Raw genomic sequence first — 19,752 nt, forward strand, 5'->3', positions numbered from 1 at the left:
GTTATGACCGTCATGACCTTTGACTCTATGAACTCAAATCCAGAGTCATCAGCTGGTCACCAGAAACCTAAATGTCAAGTTTGAGGGCCATGGGTGCAGGCATTGTCAAGTTATCACAAGACAAGTTTTTTTTCGTTCAAGGTAACTGTGACCTTGACCTTTGACCCGATGACCCCTTAAATCATAAGGGGTCATCTACAAGTCAGATGCAACTCCAAGTCAAGTTTGAAGGCCATGGGTTCAGGCATTGTTGAGATATCACTCGGACAACCTTTTACCATTCAAGATCACTGTGACCTTGACCTTTGGCTCTATGAATCCTAAAATCAATAAGGGTGATCTACAGGTCAGGCTTAACATCCATGTCAAGTTTAATGATCATAGGTTCAGGCATTGTTGAGATATCAGTGGGGGAAGATTTGTTAACTTTTTTGCGTTAAAGGTTACTGTGACATTGACCTTGGTCTGATGACCCCCAAAGTCGATAGGGGTCATTTACTGGGCAGGCCCAACCTTCATGTCAAGTTTGATGACCATAGGTCCAAGAATTGTCGAGTTTGCTTTCAAGGTCACTGTGACCTTGACCTTTGACCCCTAAAATCAATCAGAAGTCATCTACTGGTCAGGCCCAAGCCATGTCAAGTTTGAGGGCCATAGGTGCAGGTATTGTTGAGTTATCACTTGGACAATCTTTTATCATTCAAGGTCACTGTGACCTTAACCTTTGGCCCAATGACCCCTAAAATTAATAGGGACAATCTTCTGGCCAGGCTCAACCTCCAAATCAAGTTTGACGGCCATGGGTGCAGCCATTGTCAAGTTATCACTCAGATAACCTTTTACCATTCCAGGTCACTGTGACCTTGACCTTTGGCCCAATGACCCCTTAAATCAATAGGGACCATCTTCTGGCCAGGCCCAACCTCCAAGTCAAGTTTGAGGGCCATGGGTGAAGGCATTGTCGAGTTATCACTCGGACAACCTTTTACCATTCCAGGTCACTGTGACCTTGACCTTTGGCCCAATGAACCCTTAAATCAATAGGGACCATCTTCTGGCCAGGCCCAACCTCCAAGTCAAGTTTGAGGGCCATGGGTGAAGGCATTGTTGAGTCATCAATCGGACAACCTTTTATCATTCAAGGTCACTGTGACCTTGACCCTTGGCCCAATGACCCCCAAAAACAATAGGGGTCATCTATTGGTCAGGCCCAACCTCCAAGTCAAGTTTGAGGGCCATGGGTGCAGGCATTGTTGAGTTATCACTCGAACAACCTTTTACCATTCAAGGTCACTGTGACCTTGACCTTTGACCCATTGAGCCCAAAAAACATATAGGGTACAGCTACTGGTCAGGCCCAACGTCCAAGTCAAGTTTGAGGGCCATGGGTGCAGGCATTGTCACGTTATCACTCGGACAACCTTTTACCATTCAAGGTCACTGTGACCTTGACCTTTGGCCTGATGACCCCCAAAAACAATAGGGGTCATCTACTGGTCAGGCCCAACCTCCATGTCAAGTTTGAGGGCCATGGGTGCAGGCATTGTTGAGTTATCACTCGGACAAGCTTTAAAATTATTTTACCATTAAAGGTCACTGTGACCTTGACCTTTGACCCGATGACCCCCAAAATCAATAGGGTTCATCTACTGGTCAGGCTCAACCTTCATGTAAAGTTTGATGACCATAAGTCCAGGAATTGTTGAGTTATCACTCGGACAAGCTTTGGTCTACCGACGGACCGACCGACCGACCGACATGCCTGTGCAAAGCAATATACCCCTCTTCTTCGAAGGGGGGCATAATAACAACAAACTTGATAAGCCAGATCTTTGGATAGTTGGGCACTAAACAAACTCAAGAAATATATAAATTTGACAGGTGTACACATGTATGTTCTTACTGGTTGGCCTCCAGCAGTGTGACCTCTGTGCCCTCTATCACCGTGGGAACATGCATGTCCAGTGTATGGATATACCTTCTGTCCACCCCCAGCTTCCTAGCAACCAGGTTACCTGTCACCTAGGACAAAAGGCAAAACATTCGAGTATTTACAGTGTGACCTTAGTGCCATTTATCACCATGGGAACATGCATCTCCAGTGTGTGGATATACCTTCTGTCCACCCCCAGCTTCCTCGCAACCAGCTAACCTGTCACCTAGGACACAAGGCAAAACATTGAGTATTTACAGTGTGACCTCTGCGCCCTCTATCACCATTGGAACATGCATGTCCAGTGTGTGGAGATACCGTCTGTCCACCCCTAGCTTCCTAGCAACCAGGTTACCTGTCACCTGGGACACAAGGCAAAACATTGAGTATTTACAGTGTGACCTTAGTGCCATTTATCACAGTAGGAGCATGCTTGTCCAGTACATGTATGTGAATACAAGTGTATAATATAGTGTGACATCTTTCTTCTCTATCAGTTTGCAATCAGCAAGTCCAGGTTGTGAAGTTAACACAATTGCCTGTTCAGGTGTTTTCCAAGTCAAACAAGAGGCATAACACAACAATGATTTAAGAGATGGTTATAGGTCTTGCTTTATGTTTGCATATTATCCCTGGCAACATGGTGACCAAGTTTCATTAGAAAATATTGAACAGTTTGTGCACAACTGTGATGACGCTGACAATAACACCAATGCTATCACGACTCCTGAACTATTCTTTTTCGGAAAACAAAATGACCTCAACATGAAATTCTAGGACAGTCGCATATCCTTTCGAATACCGCTACCGTACATCGACGCGCTACCGTAGCCGCCTAATGCAGACCAATTTTTCAAGGGTGCTGGTTACCGCTACTGTTTTACTGTAGGAATACTGTAGACGACTGAAACGTACTGAAAAAGTAGGTATGTCCAGTTCCACAGCCGCAAAATGCACATTTTCCACAAATTTGTGGTACGTTTTTCATTAAAATAAGAAGGATTGTGAATTTTAAAAACAGCATTAATACGCTATGGTACTTTGTCTTAGAAACAGTTACTACACTACGGAATTTCTTTCAAATATAATAACCATGCAAAAATAAGCAACGGTATTTCTTTAAAAATCGTCATTCAACATTATTCGCTTCTGGCTTTTATAAATTTGCTTTAATAAAACAGCATGGTTATGCTTTTCCTCTTGTATCAGAAGTACCCTGTGGTATCACTGTTAAATTTAAGAAATGAGCAAAACTGCGCAGTGGTATTACTGTGATATTTGTTTTACGGACTGTGTGTTAACTTCGATAAGGTAGACATTTCATGTTTGAATTAAACTAAATCAGTCACTTAAGTGCACTTTGGTAGCGTTCTTGAATCTAGAAGTATGCAAAACTACGCAGCGGTATTTTCTGTATAAACATAATACGTAATCAACATAGCACAACCCATTTCAAAGGCGACGCTAGTAAAGCTTCCTTTTAAAACTGTTGAAATATATGCTATAACTTTCATATAAATCCAACCGGACATCTAGTACGTGATCGCTATAAAGTTATCATGGAAACCATAGTGACTGCAAATATATCAACAGAACATCCATTACAAAATAGCTGTCACAATTGCCATGAAAACCACTGCAATAGACAATAAACCAACCGGACAAATATCACAAGGTCGCATCAAGGTTACATTGGAACTACAGTGACCCCTGTTATGAAAGTTCTACCGGAAAGGAGTATGACTTAATACAACATGCATCAATACATATCTGTCGATGAAGCATTGATCAAATGTCACGGTCACCATTCAAGAATCGTTGGTGCTCCGTGTGTCATGGGGTATCTCAGGAATTACCAGGCTCACTTAAGTTGAAAGATAGAAGTAAGGTTGACTCAAACAGTTGTAGAGAACTGTAGAGAAAACATCACAGGATGATCATGTTGTATTTGCCGACAAGTTTAAAACATCAGTTCCTCTGGCGTTTGGAAAAAGATCTATACATTCGTGTCACGCATTTAACACCGGAAGGACATATTGGTCAATAGCAAAATCAGTCCACGAAAAGAGATGGCAAAGTTAGGATGCTCAGCAGAGGGGAACACATGGCATGAAATATTTCCGACCGGAAGCTTATGTCCACTGCATGGGAATAATCAAAACATGTGTGCAACCCGATGACATGTTTCAATCCTATCATAAATAGCCGGCAGAACAAGGTTTTGACGGAAGAAGTAAATACAAAAGGAAAGTGGGAAAAAACATGCATCAAAGTATTTTTTATTAAAAAAGAGCATGGGTGTTGCAGACAGTCAACATTTACAGTGTACCAACACAAAGTGCTTATTTGTGGACCTAATTTGTGTGGTCTGCCGTGGACATCTCGCTTGTGATTCATCATGTATAAAGCTTCAACCCTCCGGCTACCGGCTAAGCTGTTTGAGAGAATGGTACTACTTTTTTACAGTATATTACAAACATGCTGTAGAATGTTAAATAGTAACCATAATCAGGTTTAATAACACATTGAACGTTGCATGTACCAGCAAAATGAAACATGAACAACGTCTTTTAAAATCAATCAGCTGTTTAATGTTTTATGTTTCTGTTTTTAGGTTGCAGAACAACTTATCGGCGGGAATAGCACAGGTATAAGGAAATCCAAACAAACAAGCGAAATTTTTTAACTTGACCTCTTTGGCAATGTGCAGTGCAGAGTCAGCTTGCACGAGTATAATTCTAATGTCTATAAACTAAAACTCAAATGAAATGTTATTTTATTTAAGGGAATGTTTTATTTAGTATCGTGGCATTACCTCTAGAAAAGGCCAAATGTGGAGGTCGAGTCCAACAAGACTATGGCTCCAGAAACACAGATGAACAAAAAAAACAACTTGTGTATGTAAAACATTTTCAAAAATATATGGTTTTTTATATAGTTGCATTTTGAAATGACCCTTCAATCGAAACAATGAACGGTCTCTGAAGTTCATGAAAATGCATACATTAAATTAGTTCTACTGTTTAATGGCACATCTTGAATTTCATAGTCTAGTACAAGAAAGCGCCGTTTAGATCAATCATGTATTTAAATAAATTTTCAATATAGCAATACTATGAAATAATCATAACAAAATGGTGTTCAGGTATCAACCTTTTCTTCCTGAAGGGACGAATAATGTTTGTTTTAATGTTTTTTTATAGAATTAAACATTTCATGCTTAAAATGAGAACATATTTTTCGAAATTACACATATACGATGCAATTGTCGCTAACAACGTGTCTTTATAACAAATATTCATCAATATGTGATTTCTTTTTACAGACCGATGCTATTGCATTGCACCAGAAACTCCACTAGACTGTTGCCGTTTCATTAATCGCATGCTGTGATTATACTGGTGTTGTTTCCCGTGACAAATCTTGCGATATTTTTAGCAATATAATAGTTACAGTCAAAACTTTGATTGATATTTTGGTCTATATTTTTCTATTATATAATTATGTACATGTGTTCTTTGTTGATATGAGAAAAAATATTATCATTATTGATTTTCGTCATGTTTGATTTTATCCTTATGTATTCCTCGAGTTCCTATGATGTAAATAAATGATCTTTACATTTTATAACCGTGATATATGAATGAATTATGAATCCGTATTTGGATTTTAGTCCTATAAGTATACATTTATATGGGAAATGAATGAACATGTGTGTAAAATATCATGATAGAGAATCGTTATTGTAATTCCATTCTGATTTATTTGATAAAACCCCCCATATTATTTGGTAATCGCTCTATGCATGTGTAAATACTAGAATAAACAAAAATATGTAAAATATAATGAAAACAACAGGGACAAGACCATTAGTCGAACAGTAAAAAATAGGCCCTGTTAAGGGTTACACGTCAAGGACCCAAATAACGATGAACTCTGGACACAAACATTGTTACACCACTTCTTAAATCATAAGTTTCACTTTTTGTTTTATTACTGAATTTTACATAGAATGAGACGTGCCTGAAAAACTGTGATAGTGTGATGTCTGCATTAAAATTAAGCAGGCTAAATTAGCGTATTCAAGCACACACATGCATAATATGATTGAAATAATAAAAACATTTTGCAACGTTGCCTTACATCCATCTTTTTAAGCATTGTACTTTTGAAATATTTTGGAAAACCTTTTTCTACTACTGTAGTACAAAATTGCTGTTTTAGAAATATCAAATACTAGCCGTAGCGTATTTATGAGGAAAACGACAGACATAAATATCGAGTTACTACAAAAGTTAAAACTGCCATAGTGTATCAATGCATGCACATGTGGTATAATTCCAAGATTGATCATAACATTAAACGTCTCCGGCAATTTTGAAATACATTTACCTGAAAGGTTTGTACTAGAACTACCAGAGTGTATTAATGCATAACATTATCCTTTATGTTCTTAACAAATTGTTCAAATAAGTAATTCCTATCTACAAAACTCGCCTATAGTAGTTTTATAAACATTAAAAAGTAGCCAATACCGAAGATGAAAAATACCACAACCTACATATCACAGGATTACCATTGCGCTGTTTTGCATGTGCGTTTACCTACTGATGATTGTCTTCAGTCAAATTACTACAACACACGTCTACGGTTATTTCTACATTTGTTCTAAATTCATCATATCCGTAGTGTATTAATGTGAGTTTTGTATTTTTCCGAAGTCAACCAGAGCGTAGTTATGCCGATATGTCATATTTATTAATAAGTGAATATTTTAGTTGCCATTACATAATAAAACCAATAAAATGCATTTTATTGTATTATTGTGTCTATTAAAGGGTTTAAGTATAAGGAAAAATGTACATTTTCACTAGAACATTACCTAATTAGGGATAATGTATATGTCACTAATTCGTGAAATGCAAACTTGATTTATAAGGGTGTTATGTTATATAATTTTATGTACTATATAATGTTTGTAATTAATTTCTTTAATTGTGTTATAAATTTGTACTGTTTCAAAATTGATAAACATTTTACCTAATTGCTAACGCATTTTAATCAGGAAATTTAAGTCTCTGCTTTTAGCAAAACATGTACAAGATTATCAAAATAAGCGGTATTCCCACGCTGTACGATAGCGGTAATCAGAAGCCGAAAATTTGAGTACGGTTTACACTGCTGTGGTAGTTCGCCGGTGTATGATAGAGGTAATGGGGACACCCAATTTTAGGGTCTGCATTAGGCGGCTATGGTAGCGGAAAGGATATAGATGGATTTTAGATAACCTAAAAATAGATTCTGCATATAACTGACCATGTGTACTAGCTGGGGGCAAAACATTGCTGATAAGCCCCTCCTGAAGTTAATACATTATATAGTACAATATAGTTCAATGGTCTTGTTTATATGATAGAACATAATGGCAGACATCAATGGTTCTGAGTAATTTAAACAAGTTGAATTATCAGATTATGCAAGGAAATTATACTCCAGTGACTTAGCAGTATATTTTGATAATTATCTGTTGGGGCAGGAACCCTTACAAAATAACTGCTAGTATAAGGGAGTAAATCAAACAGTTTAGCAGTTCCGGTTCAGAGAGACTTTATTGAAAGATTAACAACAAAACTACTGAAAGTGTTTGTGTCAGATATTATCCAAGGGATAATAAAGAAAATTGAGTCAAACTAACACTATTTTCAATATTTGTATTTTCATACAGTATAAAAACGGATAAGGGTGAAAATAAAAATTCGTAATTTTGGCAGTTTATAGCTATAAACATGATATTAACAATTAAGATCACAAATTGCTTTGAGTTTCTTGTTAGATGTAAACACCTAGTTCTATGTAATGATTGAAGGCATCAAATTGCCATTCAATAAAGTAAGTTGATTAACAGGAATACTCGGGTCCAGTATAAGAGACTTCCTCATTCTCCCCATGACACGCTCAACAGCTATGTTTGTAGTTGTTCCATGTTTGTGCTCTTGTTGTAAGATAATGCGGGCGTTCAATAAAAATTTCAAAACAATTGATGATTGAAATCCATTTGTTGTAACCAGGTTTAAATGTCACAGGTACATTTGATCGTGCCACCTCCCTCTCTGGCCAAATAACTAATCGTTTCAAACATTTAGCTAAAATTGGTACCCATGTATTCCAAATTCAAGGAACTGTTGCCCTTCAAGAGTGTTAATCTATATGATATGTCTTTGTTTGGAAGACCTTATCTAATTTTTATTAGACAATCAAGAGGTCTTTGAATGAAAGTCCTTCCAGTCTTTTTTTAAAGGGACACTCTGATTCAAAATCAATACATACACATGTATAACAAAGAGTAATTTTGAGTGATAAACCTTTAACTACTTAACTAAATGATGCATTTATTGAAAATATTATTAACTGATAACAAGATGGTAGCCGTGTATTTAAATATCTGAAAACGCAAAAATATTAAATGATTGGTGAGTGCTTAAAAAATCACTGCGATCTACTTTTGTCTAATAAGGCTAGAAATCCCATGTTTTCTGCATCTTTCTTTCAAATTCAACTCGGTATCGTTCATAAGAACCATTGTTTTCGACATGTATTTATCTTTTAAGGTATATTAAAACATTTATATTAATTGTGGTAAATCTTATTTGGGAGTAAGAGTAAAACTTTTAGTACATAAAAGGGTTCCATCTGAGTATATATCCACAAAAATAAATCACGGGATATACCTGCAAAAAATGTCACCTTTGTGTTGTCTACATTGTCAAATGTTACTTCAGAATCTTCTATTTTTTCTGTATTGACTGCAACAGCCTACACATGCCTTCAATGTGTTTGTCTCCACAATGGGTATTTAGGAAATATGTGCAAAGATATTCCCTTTTCTTTGTTTTGTCTAATTGCACCCCCTACAACACAACAACTATATTAACTATTTCAACAACTTAACTTACAGAAAACATGTATAAACTGACCATACTAATACCAATGTATTGAATTTACTACTGGGGTCTTATCAGCAGCAGAGCGTTCTTGCCCCCAATAAATAATTCATGAGCTGTTCAGTCAGCCATGGTCTTACTGAAATCCGTCTATTGATGCACAGGAATTTCAGTTTAAAGTATGTCAATAAACTTCAATAACATAAAGCTCTACTTACCTTACTACAATAGATATTCCCAGTGAACCTTTTTGTCAGGCCAGCGTAGTGATCATAATGGAAATGGGAAAGAAAGTAGACCCGACAGCCTGACACCAGCCCATACCTGAACGCATCCACGGTAAAACTAGTGCCTGCAATAGTCCATCAATGTCATTATATAGACAGTTTAAACATACTGGTACATCACAACCTAGGAAGGCAGTTTAAACATACTGGTACATCCCACCACAGGAAGGCAGTTTAAACATACTGGTACATCACAACCTAGGAAGGCAGTTTAAACATACTGGTACATCCCAACCCAGGAAGGCAGTTTAAACATACGGGTTCATCTCAACCCACGAAGGCAGTTTAAACTTACTGGTACATCCCACCCCAGGAAGGCAGTTTAAACATACTGGTACATCCCACCCTAGGAAGGCAATTTAAAATTACGGGTACATCAAAACACAGGAAGGCAGTTCAAACTTACTGGTACTTCCCAACCCAGGAAGGCAGTTCAAACATACTGGTACATCCCAACCCAGAAGGGCAGTTTAAACATACTGGTACATCCCAACCCAGGAAGGCAGTTCAAACATACTGGTACTTCCCACCCCAGGAAGGCAGTTCAAACATACTGGTACATCCCACCCCAGGAAGGCAGTTCAAACATACTGGTACATCCCAACCCAGGAAGGCAGTTCAAACATACTGGTACATCCCTACCCAGGAAGGCAGTTCAAACATACTGGTACATCCCACCCCAGGAAGGTAGTTTAAACTTACTGGTACATCCCACCCCAGGAAGGCAGTTTAAACATACTGGTACATCACAACCTAGGAAGGCAGTTTAAACATACTGGTACATCCCAACCCAGGAAGGCAGTTTAAACTTACGGGTTCATCCCAACCCAGGAAGGCAGTTTAAACTTACTGGTACATCCCACCCCAGGAAGGCAGTTTAAACATACTGGTACATCCCACCCCAGAAAGGCAGTTTAAACATACTGGTACATCCCAACCCAGGAGGGCAGTTTAAACATACTGGTACATCCCAACCCAGGAAGGCAGTTCAAACATACTGGTACTTCCCAACCCAGGAAGGCAGTTCAAACATACTGGTACATCCCACCCTAGGAAGGCAATTTAAAATTACGGGTACATCAAAACACAGGAAGGCAGTTCAAACATACTGGTACATCCCTACCCAGGAAGGCAGTTCAAATATACTGGTACATCCCAACCCAGGAGGGCAGTTTAAACATACTGGTACATCCCAACCCAGGAAGGCAGTTCAAACATACTGGTACTTCCCAACCCAGGAAGGCAGTTCAAACATACTGGTACATCCCAACCCAGGAAGGCAGTTCAAACATACTGGTACATCCCAACCCAGGAAGGCAGTTCAAACATACTGGTACATCCCTACCCAGGAAGGCAGTTCAAACATACTGGTACATCCCACCCCAGGAAGGCAGTTTAAACTTACTGGTGCATCCCAACCCAGGAAGGCAGTTCATACATACTGGTACATCCCAACCCAGGAAGGCAGTTCAAACATACTGGTACATCCCAACCCAGGAAGGCATTTTAAACTTACTGGTACATCTCAACCGAGGAAGGCAGTTCAAACATATTGTAACATCCCATCCCAGGAAGGCATTTCCAAATTGGACTGTAACCTTTTCCAAATTTTTTTTTAACTTTGCAGTAGCAAAAAAAAACATGAAACTCCCTCAGAGCTACAAATAAGGTTTGTAATTGGCAATTCACATTAAAATGGGCCAAAAACTATATAAAGTAAAACTTGTTCATAACAATAAAACAACAAATTGTTATTAAGGTGTATTGTTACTACATAATTTAACAATTGTTTTTAGGGACATTTGTTTCAACCAAATTGAAGATGGCTGCTCAACTGGTGTAGATTACTAAGAGACTACTAAATAAATTTCCTATATTAATCTGTATTTAATTGACTAATTTGCACGTGAAAAAAAAGAAGATTTGAGGTGTTTCAAGACCCGTCACATGGTATCTGAGAAGAAATTTCAACTTGTGTACTAAGCATTAAATGTAAAAAAAAAAAATCTGTTTTTTTATAAGAAAAATAAAATTATATTTTCCATCAAGTGACCACTTTTGGTGAAGAAGTACACACAATGTGTTGAAAATGAAAACAAAATACAGTAGATAGATCCAGCATGTTGAGCAAGCTTTTAAAATCACATCCCAAACAGCTTCAAAACCTATAAAGATGTAAAGTAGGTGATGGTCTCAGATGGTAAAACATTGTGTTGATTCACTGTTATGTGCTAAAGAAATAGAGAAGAAAACACATGTAACACTGAGTAGTAACTTCCAAATTGGTGTAATTTACCCAGTTGAATCAATTTAACTCCTACCCCGTGATTTCAATTGACGTTTTTTGGGGGGTTTTATTATGCAAAGGGAAGCTTTTTGGATTAAGCCTATTGTGGTTGTACAATACATGTATGCTTGTACTTCAATGTGCTGGTAGGTTTTAACAATCTCCATTAAACTTTATACTCCCTTCACATACAGAGATTTTTCTTACAAGTCCTTATGGATCACCAACTCGTAATCAATTGCAAGCATCTGTAAATAACTCGCTGTAATCAATTGCAAGCATCTGTAAATAACTTGCTGTAATCAATTGCAAGCATCTGTAAATAACTTGCTGTAATCAATTGCAAGCATCTGTAAATAACTTGCTGTAATCAATTGCAAGCATCTGTAAATAACTCGCTGGTATCAATAAATAACTTGCTGACACTTTTAAGGATCAGTTCAAGAAGAGGCAATTTTTTTGACATGTCAAAAATCTTCTTACAATTGTCCATGGATTGATTTTTCCGTAAATAACTCGAAACAATCTGTAAGTACTGTAAACTGCTAGCAAAAACATGTAGCTATCCATAAACTGTTGCAAGAATCCGTACATGGCTTGGGACAATTATTTTTTACAATTTGTTACAGTTAGTTTACCATTTACTGACTAACTCATAACTATTTGTAACAACATATAAACAGCTTGTAACTAACAGATAAAAGCTTCGATGAAAAGTTACATTCGATATTATACTACTAATATACTCATAACAATCTGTAAAAAGCTCATAAAATGCCCGTAAGTTGCTCATAGTTATCCAGGACAACTCTAACAAACTTAATAAACCATAAATAGCTCATAATAACTCGTAACACATTTCTTAAATCCATCGTAAAAGTGGCCAAATCGTGAATTTGTGCGATCTGTATGGACTCATGAGTACAATCTGTGTATGTGAATGAAGCATTCTAGATTGAAACCAAGGTGTACACAACAAATTACATAAGAGCATACAATATATTTAAAGTACAAAAGATGGATAATCATATCTGGAGATACTGAAGAAGTACAGACCCTGTTGGCATAATTTTTTCTAAAAAAAAATTCTAAATATTTTATATATTTTATCTCCAATAAACACCCTTGTGTGGTGTTTGTTTCCGTGGAGGTACTTAAGAGGAAAAAAAAAACCTAAGTTAATGCAAGCAATAAGACCCCAGAAGTTGTTCTTAAATATTCATCTTTACAAATAACTATTAACAAGTCTACTTACCAGGTATTTTCTTATAGAATGGACACTGAAGAACTCTCCGATGCTGATCACCAGATTCAGAATTGCCATGCCCCTGCTTTTGTTTCCATCCTTTTTGGGAACCAGCACTAGGTTTTTGGCCATTGTCTTGTCCAACAGTCAACTTTGGAAGCTTTCTAGCTGTTTTTATTAAAACCTCGTTAACTGTTTTTGCATTCTGGGCTGACTGTGAACTAGCTCCTTGACCATACAGGAATTTACTGCTGGCCATTAAAATGTCCGCCGCATCTTTCGTTATTACAGAAACCTTCCCAGTTATGTAGTTCAGCAAGGCACTTGGATTTTGCTCACTTGAAGAATTTTCTGATTCACCAGCGGTGTCCCCAGCAATATCATCAGAGGTAATCACTTCTGTCATAGCATCATCATTTATTTCACCATCATTATCGTCTGGTATAAAACCACCATCAAGCCTGGCAAATGTATTCTGTGATAAAGTGCTATTCAGTTGTAATTTCCTGTAAGTAGTTTGTGATACAGTACAAAAGTTTCCAATTTCAAACTCGGGAGTTTTAGAACTTTGCCTCGAATTGGCACTTTCTGGCCAATGCAATGCCGGAGAATTAGATCTTTGGGTTGAGCGACCACTTTCATGTGAAGTTGATGCTGGAGATTTAGAACTTTGCCTTGAGCAACTGATTTCATCCAAATTGGACGCTGGAGACCTAGAATTTTGCCTGGAAGGACTACTTTCAGGCCTTCTTTTCTGTTTATCCAAAGAGTTGCCACTACACATTGAGCTGTCATCTGTAAAAACTGTTGGTGTTTTACATGAAGACTGCAATGGAATAAATGTGTGTTCGTCTAATTCATCATTATTTGTAATACCAACTGCCTTGTTACCCTGTCCTGACACTGATTCATCCATCACAGATTGGTGGAGTTCTTGACTGCATGAACATGGGCTGTCCTGGTCAATATTTTTCATCACCGGTCCTTTTCTGTCATTTAGACACTTACTACAACAGTTAGTTTTACCATTAAACATTCCAGTATCTTCACCACTACTGCTCTCCGAAATTATAGTTATATCCTCCTTTTTAACATTCATAAAAAAAGACAATATGTCTTTCTGATTGTGACTATCTAACTTTCTTTTTACCTTACTCCTCTTTTCAGTTTTAACAGTTCGAGAATGTTTTGTTTCTCCTTTTCGTTTTCGAGATCTATTCACATTTTCAGCACTAGCTTTGCTAATTGATTTCTTTTCAGATTCATCAGCTTTTCTAGTACAAATGTTATTAGTTCTAGGCTTATGAGTTGTCTTCGAAGACTTGGATTTAATGTTGGAATACATGTCAGTATCTATCACAGTATGGTTACTTGTACTTTCCCCAAGATCACACTGTTTGCTTGCACTGATCCCATCAGGTTTTAATGCATTAACATCATTAGTATCACTATCTATTGGCAAAGGCTTACACATTTTCTTTGCAAAAAAGCCAATATCAGAATCTGTTGTAGATTCATTTTCTTCACTTTTCTTTTTATACTGATCATCATTTTCATTTAAATAACCGTTCTCTTCAGAAAAACCATTTGCATTTTCCACCACATTTATTTCATCAACACATCTGTTTTCTTCATCAGCAGCTCTTTCAGAGACAGTAACAGTATCACTTAAAGGAATGGGATCATCTTTCCCTTTACTCTTCTTTGAAGACTGTCCATCAGTTTGTTGGATCTTACTATAAAGAAAACTTGACTGAGTTAGCGTGTTTTTTAAGATGTCCAAATCGTCACTGTCTGAGTCCTCACTTAGACTCTTTATAGCACTGCTAGGTTCATAATTCTGTATTTCTTCCTCTGAATGCTTAACATGTTCTTTGGCAATATCATGTTGTTCATCTTCTGATTCTAGCAGCATTTGGCTAAGTGTTTTGGATTCATCAAGATCATTAATGTCATCTATGCTGTCACAACTGCTGACTACAATCAGTTCATCAACCTGCACTTTTCTAATAAAGCTTTGGGAATTAATAGAAACACTACTTGCATCTTCCAGCTTTACATCTACATCTAAACTGTTACTTGTATTTGCATGGTCAGTCAATTTGGTAGCAATGAATTCCTTATTTTCATTGAAAATAAAATGCCGATTTTCAGCAGCATCTTTAGACTGGCTATCACTGTCAAACATTTGCTTCATTATATCGTTCTTATTGCACACGCTTTTCTCTGAAACTCCTGTTTCCTTCTCAGAAACTTTTGTATCAGATTCTTCAACAAATTCCTCATAACCTTCATCATCTGATTGAGAGCTAATGCTGTAAGATTCATAACTCTCCATTTCTATATTTCCAGCATTTTTTTTTGGCACATGGGACTCTTGACAGTTTTGACTGCTTGCACAAATATTACCAGTAGAAAGACTGTCACCCTTTGCATCTGGTTTGTTTGATTTGTGTATCACTTCACCTACAACACTCATCTTGTATTTACTGATGGCTTTATCATTGACTTCTTCATCTAAACCCTCTTTAAACATGTCCTGGTCAGATTCTATGAGACCATTATGGTTATCATCTATCAACATATCACCTGACCTTTGTGAACTAGATAGTGGACTGGTCATGTCCAGAGTGATTGCACAATCAGCTGACGCTCCTGGTAAAAACAGCTGATTAGAACTGTCAAAGTTTAGTTTCACCTTGGCGGAATCAACATTTTCTGAAATACACCGACATTGGTCTAAGACATATATATGTTTATATATATAACAATAAACTATTAATGAACATGTCGACATGTAAATGAGTGTTTAAGTTAATTTTTATAAAGCGAGTCTTTCAAATGATTAAAGAAATACTTACACAATAAAAGATCGTAAAGCTTTTGTTAATATGAAGTTATTGTCAATATAATAGCAATTACCTCTTCAGAATTTCATTAAATTAATTTTACAAAAATTGCTAGCATAAACATTTCTCCTACAAATATGTTATTAATATGATAACTTTGATATTTCACTGTTTGTTTGCTATCACATTATACCTCTTGAGCTGGTAGCCTCGGACTGGCTTTTACGGAGAGACCTGGCCAGCTCTGTGTGTTTAAATCTTTTGTAATGGCTTGCAATAGTAGAACCACACTCTGTCCCCTGTGGACATTCTAAAAGAGATAGCCAATAAGAATAGTCTCTCAGTTGCCAAGGAAATATAATTTATATATAGTTAATTTAAATTACGCAATTTTGAAACGGATAATTTGATTGAAACAAGAGCTGTCACAGTAGGTGACAAATGCCCCTGAAGTGCCATCCAGTTCAATGGATTATGCTATTACTAATATGCCAACATTCATGAAGAGCTATCATAAACTTGATGCATATGCCAGTCCTTATGATGGCTGACGTCAAGTGTGGATGAGTGAACCAGTAAGAGGTAGGGACATGCGTCCTGCACCTGACACGTTGTCTTCATGTACTGAACACATGTGCCAATTCATTTTAAAATCCCTCCATGCATGATAATATTGCAGCCCGGACAGAACCAACTACACTTTAAGTGCATATTTGCAGAATTCCTTAAATGATTAAGTGTGACCTTGAACTTTGAAGTAGGGCAGTGAGTCTTGCACATGCCACATCGCATCAACATATAAAACACATGTGCCATTTTTAAATTCAACTTTGCTATACTAAGTTAAAGCCTGGACACGACCAACTACACTGTATATGCATAATGCAGTATTCCATAATGATGAGCTTGAGGTAGGGACATGGTAGGGACTTGCCAAGTAATTTTCAAATGCATATGTGCAGCATTCCATTATTATTAAACTCCAACAGTGACTTGGACTTTGGGGCAGGGTCACAGGTCTTGCATGCCACTCGCTGTCTTTAAGTACCAAAAACATGCGCCAATTAATTTTTAAAACTCTCTGTGCTTGACAAGGTTACAGCCCGAACACGACTATACTGTATATATATGCATATAAGCAGAATTCCAGATGATAAACATGTAAGTGTGACCTTGAGCTTTAAGGTCAGATAATGGGTATTGCAAGCAATCATCGTCTTTTTATGCCGAACACATGTGCCTATAGTACTTATAAAATCCCTCCCTGCATGACATAGTTACAGACCAAACAGGAAAAACCTGACAGCCGCACACGCGGACAGACAGACGGTGTGATTTTAATATAACAGTCTTCGGGGGCATAAAAGATTTGAATTTGCCAACAAAAATTGCTTAAAAATACTGCAAAAATATTTCACATCAACAAGACCGTATTTATATATAGCTTCAACTAGCCATGGTTGGTAATGAGCAGTCTATATACGTGGGGGATGGGGGGTCTAATGGCATCACGATACATGATTCACCTGGAATGTTTTGTTTAAGAATGCATACATGTAGAAACCTTTCCTGGCTTATACCAGCATATCAAGATTAAAAAGAACTAGGGATGCAAACGAATATTCAAATATTCGGTCAAACGTTTGGTATTCGAATATCAAAATTTATATTTGAATATTCGATTTTTTTGTTGTTGAATTAATGGAATAATTGCACCTTTTGCTTACATCTCTGTTGTTGTGTATAAAGTTTGTTTGTCTTGTTTTTAGCCCATAATGCCATAGGTGTGAACGTGATGACAATACACTTAACACACGTCATGCGTCATTTAGGGACATAGTGTCAGATACTAGAAAAAGTCCCCGTAATATCACAATAACTGCAAGGCCGTATAAGACAAGTGACAATCAGCAATTTCAATTATTTTCGGTAAATTTAAATGCCAATTAAGGATTTAAGGAATCGGCTTTCACGCCAATGTGTTGTCCTGGCTGCAAATTAAGCTGTGCAACATTGCTCAAATCGCTGTGATGATGATATAAACGACATGTACTACAATAATGTAGTTTCATGTATTTGCTATAAACTGTTTCCATGTAACGATATAATGTTATATAAAATATATTTCCTCTATTGGTGTGCACTAGAAAAGTCAAAGTCCACGTATGTTTTTGTTTAATTAGTTTACTAGTTCCCCAGTTGGTTTGGTTTTTCCATAGTTATATTTAGTAGAGGTCAATCCAGGAACGAGACTGCTCGTCATACGGGAATACCCTCAATTGGCTCATCACACCATTTTACCAGGAATCCATCAAATTCAACATTGTTTACAAATATGAAGGCAGTGTAATGAAATTATTCGAATTTGTTTTTTGTTTGTTCAAAATCTATTGTTTTTTTCTTTCTGAAAATGGGGAGTTTCTGTGGCTCATTTGGGGAAATCCGCCGCGCGTACTGGCTATGCCAAAGTAGGGTTAAAATGCTCCGTCTAATATTTTAGCGAATGATAATAGTTTACTACAACTCCTAAAATATGTATTTTGGTAATTGAATATTCGAATATTGGATCGAAAGAATTACCGAATATTCGAATATCAATTTTGCCATTCATTTGCATCCCTGAAAAGAACACATATTTTGTTACATTATGTGCATACTGAAGAGTTATCGCCGGTTGTCAACAATAGACCAATTCCATTACTCTCAGCGACCAATGGAGTGTAATGGAGCGAGTTTGTTGTGGGTCATTCATAGGTCAGACTTGGGTCAGTTGTGGGTCATACATGGGTCAGTCATTTGTCAGTTGTGGGTCAGTCATAGGTCAGACACGGGTCAGTTGTGGGTCAGTCGTGGGAAGGTTGTAGTTCAGACATGGGTCTGTCTAGGGTCTGTCATAGGGCAGACATGGGTCAGACAATGGTCAGTCGTGGGTCCGACATGGGTCAGTTGTGGGTCAGAGATAGGTCAGCCATTGGTAAGTTGTGGGCAAGTCGTGTGTCAGTCATGGATCAGTCGTGGGTCAGACACGAGTCATTCGTGGGTCAGTCTATGAACTTAAACAAGCAAAACTCTTTTAATTACGTTTCAAACGTTTAAAACGTTAATATTTGTAACAAGTGAAGCAAGCTAGAAATCATAGGGTATATGTTTATACATTTGCAGTAAAGGAAAGTAGGTAGACATACAATGATTAGCATAGACATACATGATAAGCATAGACATACATAATAAGCAGGGGTGGATCAAGGAATTGATGTTGGGATGGGCACAGCACAAAAACAAAGTCACGTAGTACATAAATATTAGCTTCAAAAATACTTACATAGGGTGATACTCTTATGTGTATTGATATTATCAAGACTTACTCTTTCTACAGGATTTTATTTCCTCCTTTTTTCCGCAAATAATAGTGAGTGAGAGATAATGTATCAACTATTAGATGATGGGAAGGGACGTAAGTTACTTTTTCACATTTTAAAAAGTGCAGGAAACTTTATGTTCGCATTCATGTTCATCTTTGGGCTGTTGCTACAATAAAGCCCCCTTTCAATTTGCTGATACTGACATCACTACTGTATAGAGCAATCTTGTTAAACCTCCCTACAATATGTGATTATATCCTTTCTTCCTGTTGATGTGCCAAAGAACAAAAGAAATGAAATACATGTAGTATGTATGGATGTAAATGTTCATTGTTGTGATGTCAGGCAAGTAAAATTACAATTGATGTACTATCAAAAAGTGGTGTATGATTATTGAATGTATTGTACAAGCCTAGAGAGTAAAGCAAGAACTGTAGCATGAATGTGACAAATGTACCCAATTCAGCTTTGTCAGAGTGATTATAAGCCAATTGAACTCAATGTGGTAATAGCATGAGTGCTATGTGTGGTAAAACTGCCTAGGCACCTGTACATTTCTGTGAAGTTTGATCTAAACTTTGCAATGGAAAAGTTAAAGCCGAAACAATTGTGTGTAAATGATAGACAAACAGACAGTGAAACTGATGTATGCCTCCTTTCCGACGCATAAAAATCAGTTTGTATAAGGCTTAAAATGACTGAAAATGTTGATTACATACATGCCTTTTTAGATATTATTAATTTTGGTTCAGTTCAGCTAGGTACTGGGCCCGAAGCCTACATGTAGCTTTATCAAGGCGTTTTATATCCTCTGTGTTAGTCTTTACACTCTTAGTTATTAGTAATA

At 37.1% G+C, this 19,752-nt stretch overlaps 1 protein-coding gene across 1 annotated transcript in view; it reads right to left on the minus strand.

Moving 5' to 3' along the window:
* The window catches only part of LOC128210923 (uncharacterized), a 60,920-nt gene that overhangs the window by 19,431 nt on the left and 21,737 nt on the right, over positions 1–19,752 (minus strand). The window contains exons 11-14 of the mRNA XM_052915269.1: positions 15,737–15,853; positions 12,704–15,412; positions 9,093–9,226; positions 1,904–2,022 (exon numbers count right to left, since the gene is read on the minus strand). Of these exons, the coding sequence (XP_052771229.1) occupies positions 1,904–2,022; positions 9,093–9,226; positions 12,704–15,412; positions 15,737–15,853 (3,079 nt within the window). The remainder of the gene's footprint in view (positions 1–1,903; positions 2,023–9,092; positions 9,227–12,703; positions 15,413–15,736; positions 15,854–19,752) is intronic.

This window comes from Mya arenaria, chromosome 12 (assembly GCF_026914265.1).
Source record: "Mya arenaria isolate MELC-2E11 chromosome 12, ASM2691426v1".
Classification (NCBI taxonomy): Eukaryota; Metazoa; Mollusca; class Bivalvia; order Myida; family Myidae; genus Mya; species Mya arenaria.